The 16,001-nt window shown below is 41.3% G+C and overlaps 1 protein-coding gene across 1 annotated transcript; it reads right to left on the bottom strand.

Annotated features, from left to right (window-relative positions):
* Window positions 1–83: 83 nt before the first annotated feature.
* LOC139540854 (disabled homolog 2-like) lies at window positions 84–15,347 on the bottom strand. Its single transcript, XM_071344864.1, has 10 exons — window positions 15,105–15,347; window positions 14,631–14,746; window positions 12,515–12,660; window positions 6,937–7,035; window positions 5,763–5,894; window positions 5,400–5,489; window positions 5,190–5,237; window positions 4,918–4,980; window positions 4,669–4,738; window positions 84–1,558 (listed from the first exon to the last, which is right to left on the bottom strand). Exons 2-10 carry the CDS (start codon window positions 14,725–14,727, stop codon window positions 1,161–1,163), a joined length of 1,143 nt encoding a protein of 380 aa, XP_071200965.1. The 5' UTR covers window positions 14,728–14,746; window positions 15,105–15,347; the 3' UTR covers window positions 84–1,160.
* Window positions 15,348–16,001: the final 654 nt, after the last annotated feature.

Below are 16,001 nucleotides of genomic sequence, written 5' to 3'. Positions count from 1 at the left end.
ATAGATGGGGTTGACAAAAAGGCTCCTGGAAGAGTTCATTTAGATCATAAGATGATGAATCTGTAGGCTAAATTACCGTAAGATATTCATTTTTATTATGAAATCCATGACACAATTTATTTCCATGACCGTATTTTGATATGATTACCATTACAAAGTGTATGTTCCTCTTGAAAAACTAGTACTTTTTTCAACATTATCAGTAGGCCTAATACCATTTAATGCAAAATGGAGCTGAGATAATCATAAATCTATTCGACCCTCATTACTTGATTTAAATATCTACGAAAACATGATTTATGAACACTCATCCCATCATGAGATCCACAGCATGCATGGAATTCACTTTCTAGAACATAAACATAACCACGTTATCTTGTTTACCTAGACGGAGAAAATACATTTAAAAAGAATGTCAAATTTGTCTTTCATGTGAATTCTCAGAATTGTAAACAAGTTCAGCTCTGTGAGATCCCTCCAAAATTACAGCATTTGAATGTAATTTGTCTTACTTCTTCATCTAAATGATTCTGTCAAAAAAAGTAAAGTCTACTGAACAATCTACAGATATAATTGCTGTTGAGCTCAAATTCACAAATGTACATTATCAAAAGCAATGTAGAACTGCACCTTAGTAAACAGATTCATACATACGGAATGGAATACGGAATACATACATATGGAAAAGGCTCTACTAAGTACTAGAAAGACAATGCACAGGGCCGGACTACTGCATTTGGGGCATCCAGATTTTTTTTCATAGGAAAACTGCTAACTTCCTTAAAAAATGTGTAGTTTTATAATGCTATTCTTTCTATACCTTGTGTTATGAGGCTATGAGAAAATCTTGCAGTTGTAAAGTTAATTTCCTGCAATTCTACACTTTTTGCCATAGGTCAGAGAGAAGAATGTTCTGTTTTATAGCTCATCTCATGCTATTGCTCACATTTTGCCATGAGGCTGAGAGAAAAGGTTGCAGTTTTAAAGCACATTTTCTGTAATTCTACACATTTTGCTATAATATGCTATCTGGGGAACCCCGAACTTCAGGGGGCATAGAAGGTCGTGCCCTGCGTGCCCGTTCTGTAATCCGACCCTGACAATGCCAAGCATACAGACATGAAGACAACAAGGACATTTCATTGGCTCTCTAAGCCAGTTCATCCTTGGGCTGGTTTGTTGTTGGTGGTAGGAGAGCCGGGCTGCTGCTGGAGTCCCTCTGCCCTGTAGGGCGTGTAGTTTGGGGCAGAGGTGGGAAAGCTCATTGTGTTCTGACCCCACATAACCCCTGGCTGTGGGTTCACTCCGTACCCCTGCAGCTGGGGGCCTCCATAGGGCATCATGCCACCCGGCCCCGGGATCCATCCAGTCATGTTGGGCTGGGAAGGCCAGGGGGGCGGAGCCCCCCAGGATCCATTTAAACTGGGTGAGAGTGTTGGGAGGGGCCCTTGCTGACACCAAGGTATTGAAACAGGAGGTGAGATGAATGATGCAACAGCGATCGGCTGACCAGGGACGGTGGGAAATATCTGAGGAACTGACAGAGACTGTGGAGATCCTTGAAGAAATCAGAAGGTATATTAAAAGTGGCAAAGCCTTCTCCTTGTGATGCTAGCTATGTCCACGCTACACTTTCCGGTTAAAAAAATTGGATTGGAGTCTATTATTGCACTGGGCATATGAACTAGAATGTAATTATTGCCCGCTTACAATGTGGACATAGCTTAAAACATGTATGTCAGAGAAGCAGGTTGTTTAGTGGCGGTGGTCTGGATGGATATTTACATCTCGAATTCTGCCTAAATTCTTAATGAGTCAAGGGTTGAAATGAAGCCATGTTACAATGCCAATGATGTGACTTTTATTATTCCAATGTTACTACCCAGCAAACAGTCAACATTCCTTGAATTTAGGTAATGTTGCGGTGTAGTCCCACAGCCTGGTCTCATAGACAAGACATAACATAGTAGATGTAAATCCGGGATAATAAAGTTTGTATGATATGTTACGTTTGGTATAGTTACATAAGACAGATGGTTACTTAAGACAAAAGCGAAAGTAGGGTGGGTGGTTGGTTGGGGTGGATGGGTGGGCGAACATCTGGTAACTCAAAGGTTGGGAGTTCGAATCTCATCACAGACAATGTTAGATAATTAGAAAATTAGAAACTTTTCAAACACTTACTACTTTTTAGCTACTTTGCAATTGCTTAGCATCAGTGGTGTAAAGTACTTCAGTAAAAATACTTTAAAGTACTACTTAAGTCGTTTTTTTTGGTATCTGTACTTTACTATTTATATTTTTGACAACTTTTACTTTACTACATTCCTAAAGAAAATAATGTATTTTTTACTCCATACATTTTCCCTGACACCCAAAAGTATTAGTTACATTTTGAATGCTTAGCTGGACAGGAAAATGGTCAAATTCACCCGCTTATCAAGAGAACATCCCTGGTCATCCATACAGCCTCTGATCTGGTGGACTCACTAAACACACATGCTTAATTTGTAAATGATGTCTGAGTGTTGGAGTGTTCCACTGGCTATCTGTTAATTTAAAAAACAAGAAAATAGTGCTGTCTGGTTTTCTTAATATAAGGAATTTAAAATATTTATACTTTTACTTTTGATACTTAACTATATGTAAAACCAAAATAGTACTCAAGTACTATTTTACTGGGTGACTTTCACTTTCACTTGAGTCATTTTCTATTAAGGTGTCTTTACTTTTACTCAAGTATGACAATTGGGTACTTTTTCCACCACTGCTTAGCATGTTAGCTAATCCTAATCCCTTTAGCTAACCCTTCCCCTAACCTTAACCCTTTAACTAAACTCCTAAACTTAACCTTAACCCCTAGCCTAGCTAACGTTAGCCAGCTAGCTAACGTTGACCACCTAGCACCTAGCTAGAATACGTTTTGCAAGTGAGTAACATATAGTACGCTTTGCTAATTTGTAACATATTGTACGTTTTTCTAAATGTTAACATATAATGCGAATTGTAATTCCTAACATATCATATGAAATGGTTGATGGACATAAACAAATGAATACATACCATACGAAACATAACATATCATGGCAGGGCTTTCTCCTATAGATCTCCATTTTTATGGAATAGTCTGCCTACCCATGTGAGAGACGCAGACTCAGTCTCAACGTTCAAGTCTTTACTGAAGACTTATCTCTTCAGTAGGTCATATGATTGAGTGTAGTCTGGCCCAGGAGTGTGAAGGTGAACGGAAAGGCTCTGGAGCAACGAACCGCCCTTGCTGTCTCTGCCTGGCCGGTTCCCCTCTCTCCACTGGGATTCTCTGCCTCTAACCCTATTACAGGGGCTGAGTCACTGGCTTACTGGTGCTCTTTCATGCCGTCCCTAGGAGGGGTGTGTCACTTGAGTGGGTTGAGTTACTGACGTGATCTTCCTGTCTGGGTTGGCGCCCCCCCTTGGTTTGTGCTGTGGTGGAGATCTTTGTGGGCTATACTCGGCCTTGTCTCAGGATGGTAAGTTGGTGGTTGATATATCCCTCTAGTGGTGTGGGGGCTGTGCTTTGGCAAAGTGGGTGGGGTTATATCCTTCCTGTTTGGCCCTGTCCGGGCGTATCATCGGATGGGGCCACAGTGTCTCCTGACCCCTCCTGTCTCAGCCTCCAGTATTTATGCTGCAGTAGTTTATGTGTCGGGGGGCTAGGGTCAGTTGGTTATATCTGGAGTACTTCTCCTGTCTTATCCGGTGTCCTGTGTGAATTTAAGTATGCTCTCTCTAATTCTCTCCTTCTTTCTCTCTCTCGGAGGACCTGGGCCCTAGGACCATGCGTCAGGACTACCGGGCATGATGACTCCTTGCTGTCCCCAGTCCACCTGGCCTTGCTGCTGTTCCAGTTTCAACTGTTCTGCCTGCGGCTATGGAACCCTGACCTGTCCACCGGACGTGCTACCTGTCCCAGACCTGCTGTTTTCAACTCTCTAGAGACCAGACCGCAGGAGCGGTAGAGATACTCTTAATGATCGGCTATGAAAAGCCAACTGACATTTACTCCTGATTATTATTTGACCATGCTGGTCATTTATGAACATTTGAACAGCTTGGCCATGTTCTGTTATAATCTCCACCCGGCACAGCCAGAAGAGGACTGGCCACCCCTCATAGCCTGGTTCCTCTCTAGGTTTCTTCCTAGGTTTTGGCCTTTCTAGGGAGTTTTTCCTAGCCGCCGTGCTTCTACACCTGCATTGCTTGCTGTTTGGGGTTTTAGGCTGGGTTTCTGTACAGCACTTCGAGATATTAGCTGATGTACGAAGGGCTATATAAAATAAACTTGATTTGATTTGATTTGATCATACTAAATGTATATCTCGGATTTATGTACAGAATAATACGAAATGTTCTGAGACCAGGTTGAGTCCCAACATGGCCCTCAGGCAGCAAATGTTATCATTAGAATATCCCATGAAAGTTCTTTCAAAAACTAGAATACTTGTCAGATTTGCCCCTTCATTGCATTTTCTGTATATCAAAGGTGACATATTAGTGATGTAATGGAAACATATTTGGAAACCTCTATCATCTGGGAAGTTTTTTAGCTTACCACTTGTATCATTTTGAAGCGTTAACATTCTGAGAAAGTATAGGGAACCATGATATGTTTGCTGGGTAATAACTCACCTGGTTGATTCATGTCAGAGTTTTGACTGGGGAAAGAGAAGATGTCCATCAGCTCGTCCCTGGATGAGATCTGTGGGAACAAACCACAACAAGTAGACAGGATTCAGTCATCGCTGCTCAATGTAACATTCACAAACAACAAGTCTGCAACCTGCTGAAAGTTAATGACTGCTGGGTTTGCCTAGGCCTACCATATAAAACCATATAAATTGTTAAAGTTGATAAAAGACCATCAAATGTGTCCATTACCTGCTTTGGTTGCCCTGACGGAGAGCTAGGCATGGAATTGAACATTTCCAAGTCATCCAGGCCCTTCAAATGAGAAGTTAACATTATGTCCAAAGATGATCTCATTTTATATCTCATGTTGGCAATTGAGATGATGTACAGTAGCTAGAATATTTGAGTATGCAATAATATTATTTCTCAATCTATCTAACTTGGTTTTACCATACAAAAACTACAACATTGGTTTGTTCCATATTAGGAAGACGCCTTCTGCAGTTACTCGCTCTCCTTACCTTTGGAGAAGCTATATTCTCATCAAGAAGCAGCAAGGCGACAGCATTCTAAAGATACATAATAATTGAGAAGCAAGGGATTGTTATCAAAAGGCACCCTGGCCATTATAGAGACTACATATGTATATATACCAGGACATCCCTAAAATGGTTAGCAGAAAAATTGCCTATACGAACCTTTGGACAACAGTAAGTGTACTTTATCCTCACCTCTACTGGTTTATTGACCTTTATGACTTGGTCCTCTTGTGTTACTGGGCTTTGGCAGACTTCTTTGATATCATCAAGGACAGGGTCAGCCTGTTCCACAAGAAACCAAAAGTCAATTACACTTCTGATTTGATATAGGATTTTAGCCAAGAATTCAGTCATTGCACTGCTGTACAAATTAAACACATCTGAAAGTGCAGAGTTGAAATCTTCTATAAATCCTGCAAAAGATTGAATTCCAGACAGAATTATGGTGCATGTCCAAAAGACATACTCATAATTAATATACTGTACTAACAAGATATGTATTTACTGCGATTATGGATCATCTCTGGATCTTTGGATCAGATCAAAACCCCTTACCAAATTGGCCATCTTGATGTAGAACAGAGTGTAGGTGCCTTCATGATCGTAGATGTAGGAGAGGGCTCTAGGGTCTGACTCATCCTTTGTCAGGGAGTTTATCTTCCCCCTCTCGTGGTCATACTCCACAACCTATATTGTGAACACAATGGGATGACAGTGGAATGGATATAACAGCCAGACAGTCAGCGATGTAAACCTCATGTCGTCTGCAACTAGAGAGCACCTCTTGGTGAAAGTGGTTATATCCGTGTAAAGAAGGCGAAGGTTAGTGTTCGAATATGGCCCTCTGTCATCCTAAGAATGTCCTAGTTCATTCAAGAGAAAAGGACAAGGTAGCCATTTGAAGGTCAGGATTTTGGGATATCTGTCATTTTCAAACATTATTATTGATATGCTGTACCTCAAAATAGAAGAAGACTGGTTTCTCTCATGGTCATTTTTCATGATATATAATAAATAATACAATTGAAAAAGAAGCAATTTCTCTGAAATGGTTCTTAATATTATCTATAATATCATTGTGCCCACAGCATTACCTACAGCATTACATACCCCAACAAATCTGGATTAGGTCCATAATTTTACATTTAAAAAAAAAATATCTTCCTAGAACTCAATCCCATTCCTCATAATTAAATCTGATAGGATATGATTATGTCCTGCTTCATGTTATTGTGCCTAAGAGAGACATTAAAGTCCTTAGTTTAGTGCCCCTACATCCTCTCAGTTTACCTGGATAGTGTTCCCATCCTATCTTCTGTGGGCCTCCCACTTATTTTTCATAAATATACATTTGCGTGCTGGAAAAAAGGGCAGTTATTTCTAAATATATATCCATTATAATTTCGACATACTTCAGGATTTAGACGTTCGAGCGAGGTCTGGGGTCATTAATTTCTTCTTCTTTTAAAAAAAAATCATAATGTTTTACTAAATCCAACACAGACCACATTTAAATCAGAAAGCAGGCTGCAATCAATGCCTCGTTTGGTCCAACATAAATCTCAGGTGCTGATGCCAGATTTACAAATATATGCATTATAGACACATCTGGCTGCAAGATTAGGTCTGATCTGATGAAGACCTAAGGGTTGAACCATTGAAGCATTAAACTACACATGGGAGCCGAGATCACAGTTTCTGGAGTCTTGCAGTATCAGCACTGACTTACCCCAGTCCTCTCATCTAAGATTTTCACACCAGTAATGGACACCTTCAGCCACACCCTCTGCTTGTGTCGTCCCTGGTTCCTGCCTGCCACCTCCTGGCCCTGTGTTCACACCCACATGCAAACAGAAACACGCACGCACACACAATTGAGAAAAATGTGACTGTAAATTGGTATGCCTTTAGTTGTGTATATACAGTTGAAGTCGGAAGTTTACATACACTTAGGTTGGAGTCATTAAAACTCGTTTTTCAACCACTCCACAAATGTCTTGTTAACAAACTATAGTTTTGGCAAGTCAGTTAGGACATCTACTTTGTGCATGACACAAGTAATTTTTAAGTAAATTTAGAAAATGTGTGGGCAGAACTGAAAAAGCGTGTGCGAGCAAGGAGGCCTACAAACCTGACTTAGGTACTAGCTCTATATATATACAGTTTAAGTCTGAAGTTTACATACACCTTAGCCAAATACATTTAAACTCAGTTTTTCATAATTCCTGACATTTAATCCTTGTAAAAAATTCCCTGTCTTAGGTCTGTTAGGATCACCACTTTATTTTAAGAATGTGAAAAGAGAATGAGAGAATGATTTATTTCAGCTTTTATTTCTTTCATCACATTCCCAGTGAGTCAGAAGTTTACATACACTCAATTAGTATTTGGTAGCATTGCCTTTAAATTGTTTAACTTGGGTCAAACGTTTTGGGTAGCCTTCCACAACCTTCCCACAATAAGTTGGAGGAATTTTGGCCCATTCCTCCTGACAGAGCTGGTGTAACTGAGTCAGGTTTGTAGGCATCCATGCTCGCACACACTTTTTCAGTTCTGCCCACACATTTTCTATAGGATGAGGTCACTCCAATACCTTGACTTTGTTGTTCTTAACCCATTTTGACACAACTTTGGAAGTGTGCTTGGGGTCATTGTCCATTTGGAAGACCCATTTGCGACCAAGCTTTAACTTCCTGACTGATGTCTTGAGATGTTGCTTCAATATATCCACATAATTGTCCTTCCTCATGAAGCCATCTATTTTGTGAAGTGCGCTAGTCCCTCTTGCAGCAAAGCACCCCCACAACATGATGCTGCCATCCCCGTGCTTCTCGGTTGCGATGGTGTTCTTTGGCTTGCAATCCTCCCCCTTTATCCTCCAAACATAACGATCGTCATTATGGCCAAACAGTTCCATTTTTCTTTCATCAGACCAGAGGACATTTCTCCAAGAAGTACGATCTTTGTCCCCATGTGCAGTTGCAAACCGTAGGCTGGCTTTTTTTATGGCAGTTTTGGAGCAGTGGCTTCAGACAGTACCGTGCAGTATCAAAGAGCCCTCACTGCTGCTTGATCATCCTATTTTTCCAACTTAATCGAGGAAAATAAGAACAATTCAACATTTATTTTTGATACTGTCGCAAGGCTAACTAAAAATCAGCATTCCCCAAGTGAGAATGGCTTTCACTTCAGCAGTAATAAATTCATGAACTTCTTTGAGGAAAAGATCATGATCATTAGAAAGCAAATTACGGACTCCTCTTTAAATCTGCGTATTCCTCCAAAGCTCAGCTGTCCTGAGTCTGCACAACTCTGCCAGGACCTAGGATCAAGAGAGACACTCAAGTGTTTTAGTACTATATCTCTTGACACAGTGATGAAAATAATCATGGCCTCTAAACCTTCAAGCTGCATACTGGACCCTATTTCAACTAAACTACTTAAAGAGCTGCTTCATGTGCTTGGCCCTCCTATGTTGAACATAATAAACGGCTCTCTATCCACCGGATGTGTACCAAACTCACCAATAGTGGCAGTAATAAAGCCTCTCTGGAAAAAGCCAAACCTTGACCCAGAAAATATAAAAAACTATCGGCCTATATCGAATCTTCCATTCCTCTCAAAACATTTTGAAAAAGCTGTTGCGCAGCAACTCACTGCCTTCCTGAAGACAAACAATGTATACGAAATGCTTCAGTCTGGTTTTAGACCCCATCATAGCACTGAGACTGCACTTGTGAAGGTGGTAAAGGACCTTTTAATGGCGTCAGACCGAGGGTCTGCATCTGTCCTCGTTCTCCTAGACCTTCCATCGATCACCACATTCTTTTGGAGAGATTGGAAACCCAAATTGGTCTACACGGACAAGTTCTGGCCTGGTTTAGATCTTATCTGTCGGAAAGATATCAGTTTGTCTCTGTAAATGGTTTGTCCTCTGACAAATCAACTGTACATTTCGGTGTTCCTCAAGGTTCCGTTTTAGGACCACTATTGTTTTCACTATATATTTTACCTCTTGGGGATATCATTCGAAAACATAATATTAACTTTCACTGCTATGCGGATGACACACAGCTGTACATTTTAATGAAACATGGTGAAGCCCCAAAATTGCCCTCGCTAGAAGCCTGTGTTTCAGAGATAAGGAAGTGGATGGCTGAAAACTTTCTACATTTAAACTCGGTCCGAAGAAACAAAGAGATCTTCTGTTGAATCTGACAATTAATCTTGATGGTTGTAAAGTCGTCTCAAATAAAACTGTGAAGGACCTCGGCGTTACTCTGGACCCTGATCTCTCTTTTGACGAACATATCAAGACTGTTTCAAGGACAGCTTTTTTCCATCTACGTAACATTGCAAAAGTCAGAAACTTTCTGTCCAAAAATTATGCAGGAAAGATTATCCATGCTTTTGTTACTTCTAGGTTAGACTACTGCAATGCTCTACTTTCCGGCTACCCGGATAAAGCACTAAATAAACTTCAGTTAGTGCTAAATACGGCTGCTAGAATCCTGACTAGAACCAACATTTTTTATCATATTACTCCAGTGCTAGCCTCCCTACATTGGCTTCCTGTTAAGGCAAGGGCTGATTTCAAGGTTTTACTGCTAACCTACAAAGCATTACATGGGCTTGCTCCTACCTATCTTTACGATTTGGTCCTGCCGTACATACCTACACGTACGCTACGGTCACAAGACGCAAGCCTCCTAATTGTCCCTAGAATTTCTAAGCAAACAGCTGGAGGCAGGGCTTTCTCCTATAGATCTCCATTTTTATGGAATGGTCTGCCTATCCATGTGAGAGACGCAGACTCGGTCTCAACCTTTAATTCTTTACTGAAGACTCATCTCTTCAGTGGCCCAGGAGTGTGAAGGTGAACGGAAAGGCTCTGGAGCAAGAACCGCCCTTGCTGTCTCTGCCTGGCCGGGTCCCCTCTCTCCACTGGGATTCTCTGCCTCTAACCCTATTACCGTCCCCTCGCCCCGACATGGGCGCGAACCAGGGACCTTCTGCACACATCAACAACAGTCACCCACACAGCATCGTTACCCATCGCTCCACAAAAGCCGCGGCCCTTGCAGAGCAAGGGACAACACTACTTCTAGGTTTCAGAGCAAGTGACGTAACTGATTGAAACGCTATTAGCGCTTACCCGCTAACTAGCTAGCCATTTCACATCCGTTACACTGGCTTACTGGTGCTCTTTCATGCCGTCCCTAGGAAGGGTGCGTCACTTGAGTGGGTTGAGTCATTGACGTGATCTTCCTGTCTGGGTTGGCGCCCCCCCTTGGGTTGTGCCGTGGCGGAGATCTTTGTGGGCTATACTCGGCCTTGTCTCAGGATGGTAAGTTGGTGGTTGAAGATATCCCTCTAGTGGTGTGGGGGCTGTGCTTTGGCAAAGTGGGTGGGGTTATATGTTTGGCCCTGTCCGGGGGTATCATCGGATGGGGCCACAGTGTCTCCTGACCCCTCCTGTCTCAGCCTCCAGTATTTATGCTGCATTAGTTTATGTGTCGGGGGGCTAGGGTCAGTTTGTTATATCTGGAGTATTTCTCCTGTCTTATCCGGTGTCCTGTGTGAATTTAAGTATGCCCTCTCTAATTCTCTCTTTCTTTCTCTCTCTCTCGGAGGACCTAAGCCCTAGGATCATGCCTCAGGACTACCTGGCATGATGACTCCTTGCTGTCCCCAGTCCACCTGGCCATGCTGCTGCTCCAGTTTCAACTGTTCTGCCTGCGGCTATGGAACCCTGACCTGTTCACCGGACGTGCTACCTGTCCCAGACCTGCTGTTTTCAACTCTCTAGAGACCGCAGGAGCGGTAGAGATACTCTTAATGATCGGCTATGAAAAGCCAACTGACATTTACTTCTGAGGTGCTGACTTGCTGCACCCTCGACAACTACTGTGATTATTATTATTTGACCATGCTGGTCATTTATGAACATTTGAACATCTTGCCCATGTTCTGTTATAATCTCCACCCGGCACAGCCAGAAGAGGACTGGCCACCCCTCATAGCCTGGTTCCTCTCTAGGTTTCTTCCTAGGTTTTGGCCTTTCTAGGGAGTTTTTCCTAGCCACCGTGCTTCTACACCTGCATTGCTTGCTGTTTGGGGTTTTAGGCTGGGTTTCTGTACAGCACTTTGAGATATCAGCTGATGTACGAAGGGCTATATAAATCAATCAATCAATCAAGTTTATTTTATAAATTTGATTTTGATTTGATTCCTTGCTGAGCAGCCTTTCAGGTTATGTCGATATAGGACTCGTTTTACTGTGGATAGAGATAGTTTTGTACCTGTTTCCTCCAGTATCTTCACAAGGTCCTTTGCTTTTGTTCTGGGACTGATGTGCACTTTTCCCACCAAAGTACGTTCATCTCTAGGAGACAGAATGCGTCTCCTTCCTGAGCGGTATGAGGGCTGTGTGGTCCCATGGTGTTTATACTTGCATACTATTGTTTGTACAGACGAACGGGGTACCTTCAGGCGTTTGGAAATTGCTCCCAAGGATGAACCAGACTTGTGGAGGTCTACATTGTCTTTTCTGAGGTCTTGGCTGATTTCTTTTGATTTTCCCATGATGTCAAGCAAAGAGGCACTGAGTTTGAAGGTAGGCCTTGAAATATATCCACAGGTACACCTACAATTGACTCAAATGATGTCAATTAGCCTATCAGAAGCTTCTAAAGCCATGACATAATTTTCTGGAATTTTCCAAGCTGTTTAAAGGCACAGTCAACTTAGTTTATGTAAACTTCTGACCCGCTAGAATTGTGATACAGTGAATTATCAGTGAAATAATCTGTCTGTAAACAATTATTGGAAAAATTACTTGTGTCATGCACAAAGTAGATGTCGTAACCGACTTTCCAAAACTATAGTTTGTTAACAAGAAATTTGTGGAGTGGTTGAAAAACAAGTTTTAATGACTCCAACATAAGTGCATGTAAACTTCCGACTTCAACTGTATATATATATATATAAAAAAATATATATATATATATATGTGTGTGTGTGTGTGTCTTTAATGTCTATGTGAATGTTTTAAAATGTATGTAAATTGTAAAATGTTTTTGTCTGTGATGTCTTTTTCATTATGTGTCGGACCCCAGGAAGACTAGCTGTCAAGAAGATATTTTTGGAAACGAACAGGACATAATTTCCTCATATGATACCTGCCGCTAACTGACCACACAACTTCCTCATTCTAGTGATTGATGATATATCTAACATCGCTACTTTCAAGAAATGGCTATGTACAGCAAGAAATAGAGTGCACTCTTTCCCACAGTCTGCTCTACCTTGAGTTTCATCATGGAGTCCAAACACATCTTATCTCCCTGGGCCGCTGGGACGTAGTCCACGCCAATCAGCTTGGCCTTATAGCGAACCCCGTCTCCTTGGAAACGAGAGGTCCCATCAGATGGCGGCTTGGTTACTGGGGGGCCTGAGAACATGAGGGAGTAAATGAGGCATAACGGGGAAGACAGTGGAACTAACCACAGGGCCATTGGACTTAACCCACCACAACATGAGTCAGTCAGGGAGTTAGAGGTTGCTCCCACAGACAGTGAGTACTATAGTGGTCTATGCTGATGCAGCATTTGGCTCATCCAAGAGAGAGCTCCTGACTATCCTTGTAGCCTAGTAGTCAATGTTTTATTTTCATGCTTCCTGGAATAGCAATTACCTGTTTATGGGTGTGAGAGAGAGTGTATTTGTGACAAAGGTTGGATTTTTAACCAGCCTGGTCTCATAGACGATATGTAACATAGTAAACGACAATCCGGGACAATCAAATTAGTTTGATATGTTACGTTTGGTATGGTTGCATAAGACAGAAGGTTACTTAAGGCAAAAATGAAATTAGGGTGGTTAGTCAGGGTGGATAGGTAGACAAATAACTCGAAAGTCTGGCAACTGGGTTGCTGCAACCCAAAGGTTGCGTGTTCAAATCTCATTACAGACAACTTTAGCAATATAGCCAATTAGCAACGTTGTACCAATCCTAAGACTTGAGGATTCTATAAAACATTGGTTGCATAGAACTGGCAAGTACACATTTTTTGAGCATTTATTTGTGAGAATGATAAAATTGGCATTTTATGCCAGCACAAAATTCTAACTCATCAAAAGTTATTCAATTCCATAAAAATTAACTTTGCTCGTATTGGTTAATTTTTAACATATTTTTGAGGTTTATGAATAACAAACAATGTAGTAAATACAACATTTATGTTTACATTTAGGCTAAGATTCTCCTAGTCATGTGTGTTTGCCTAAACAAATGTTTTTGTATTCAGAAACACCCAATGAGAACAGCTACAGCACCCGATGTCACAGGAAATCCAAAAAGATCATCAAGGACATCAACCACCCAAGCCACTGACTGTTCACCCCGCTACCATTCAGAAAGCAAGGTTAGTACAGGTGCATCAAAGCTGGGACCGAGAGACTGAAAAACAGCTTCTATCTCAAGGCCATCAGACTGTTAAACAGCCATCACTAGCACATTAGAGGCTGCTGCCTATAGGCATAGACTAGCAATCACTGGCCACTTTAAGGAATGGAACACTAGTCACTTTAATTATGTTTACATATCTGGCATTACTCATCTCATATGTATATACTGTATTCTATCTATACTATTCTACGGTATCTTAGTCACTTAATAATGTTTACATATCTTGCATTACTCATCTCAAATGTATATACTGTATTCTATACTATTCTACGGTATCTTAGTTACTTAATGTTACAAATCTGGCATTACTCATCTCATTAGTATATACTGTATTCTATACTATTTTACTGTATCTTAGTCCGTTCCGCTCTGACATCGCTCGTCCATATGTATATAGTCTTAATTCATTGATACTTAGATTTGTGGGTATTGGGTATATGTTGTGTAATTTGTCAGATATTACTTGTTAGATATTACTGCACTGTCGGAGCTAGAAGCACAAGCATTTCGCTACACCCGCAATAACATCTGCTAATCACGTGTATGTGACCAATAAAATTTGATTTGATGTTGATTTTAAGACATTCAGGGCCAGTTTGTGGGACACAGTTTAGAATCTCCACGGATAGTTTTTTAGTTCAGGACTAATTTTAAATCTGTGTCCCGGAAAGGAAAGGAACCCTCAAAGACCAGTAATTTATCAGTTTATTAATCTAAAGAGCCATCTATCAGCCTCTTGTAAATACCCTACTAGTTTTTAAAGCATTCAAGTAGTATTACGTAATATTCAGTAATAATATGCATGCTAACTGCCAAAAGTAATGGAAAAATACATTTCAGGAAAAAAACGTAACATCTATTTACTCTGGTAAATTACTTTTCAGAAGAAACTAGATTAATTTCAGCAGTGGTAGATGGGACCCATGATACTTAGAATGGACACAGTCCCTTACCCCTCTTGTTGGAGGACAGCCAGCCAGTCTTGACGGGTCCTTGGCTTGGAGCTGGACAGCTCGCAGCTGCCTTGCAAGCCTCTTGGTCTGTCTCCATAATGATGTGCTGCTTGCAACTGTTTAGAAATGTAATGGGGGATAGAGATATTACGAGAAAAGCTCAATCTGCTTCAAAAACACATCATATGTAATTCAGTGGAAGGCTACACGTTATGCTAGTTGTACTGGGGTATTCACATTTTTAGGACAAAACCTGGACATTGCCAAAAAAGTAGAGATTGGGCAAATTAATTCAGTCTAGGTAAATGCTGAAAGTAGATAGCTGTACTTATAAGTAATTAGAACATTTGCAATATAAACATACATGAAGGATCGTTTCAACAAACCTCATTAAAGGAAAAACCTTTCATTAGTCATTTAACAATGTAAATCTCTTTCTCCCTGTCCAAGCCTTGAGAAAGACATACATCTCACCTGCTAAGGATGTTGTTCCTTTCTCGACTCGAGCCTCAAAGCCGTGTAAAATGTCTTGGAGCCAAAGGTCAGAAAGATGTCTCGCTGGTGATGTATTAACATCCGCTGGCGTTGCAATAAAATACTTTGGAACGCTTCAACGGAGTTGCTGTAATTCCCACCAACAGCATAATCTCTCAGGTGATATTGACATCAGTAATGAAAGAAGTAACAATCGAAAAGTCATAAGGGCTAAACTGGTGTAGCAATGCTAAGCCAGTCTTACCACATATTAAATAGAATGAAAATGTCAGGTGGTCAGCTCAAAAACACACTGGAATATTGAAGCCCATCTCCCATACTACTCATACACAGAGTATACAGCATTTACAGTGCCTTCAGAAAGTATTCAGACCCCTTGACTTTTTCCACATTTTGTTACATAACAGCCTCATTCTTAAATTTCTTCCTCAGCGATCTACACAAAATATCCCATAATGACAAGGTTTTTAGAAATCTATAATATATTAATATATATATCTTGTGGCGTACAGCAGGTCAGCCACCAGGGGGAGACTCGTCGAGGCCTGGTGACAGATGGAGTATACATCACGAGGCGATGGCTCCCTCTGCTGGACGTGCCAGGTCTCGACGGGCTCTCCGGCCAGGACTAATTGGGGCTGATTGTGGTTTGTGAGTAATCAAGGGTTGTTTGCTCACCAGCTGGACAGGTCCCATAAAGCTGCCAGAAGGACAGCACACGGGAGAAGGACTGGGGGAAGAAATGTTACTCCCGTATAGTTGGGGACAGTTCCAGAGGTAAAAGGAGGGAGTTCAGTTTTTGTTCACCACAGGATACAGCAAGACACGGAGCCCAGAAGACGGCATCCCGGAGAGGGTCTCATGGGGGAGACCTAT

The sequence above is a fragment of the Salvelinus alpinus genome, chromosome 16, assembly GCF_045679555.1.
Source record: "Salvelinus alpinus chromosome 16, SLU_Salpinus.1, whole genome shotgun sequence".
NCBI classification, from domain to species: Eukaryota; Metazoa; Chordata; class Actinopteri; order Salmoniformes; family Salmonidae; genus Salvelinus; species Salvelinus alpinus.
Note: the sequence above shows the minus strand (reverse complement) of the source record. Positions and strands in the feature narration are given on the sequence as shown.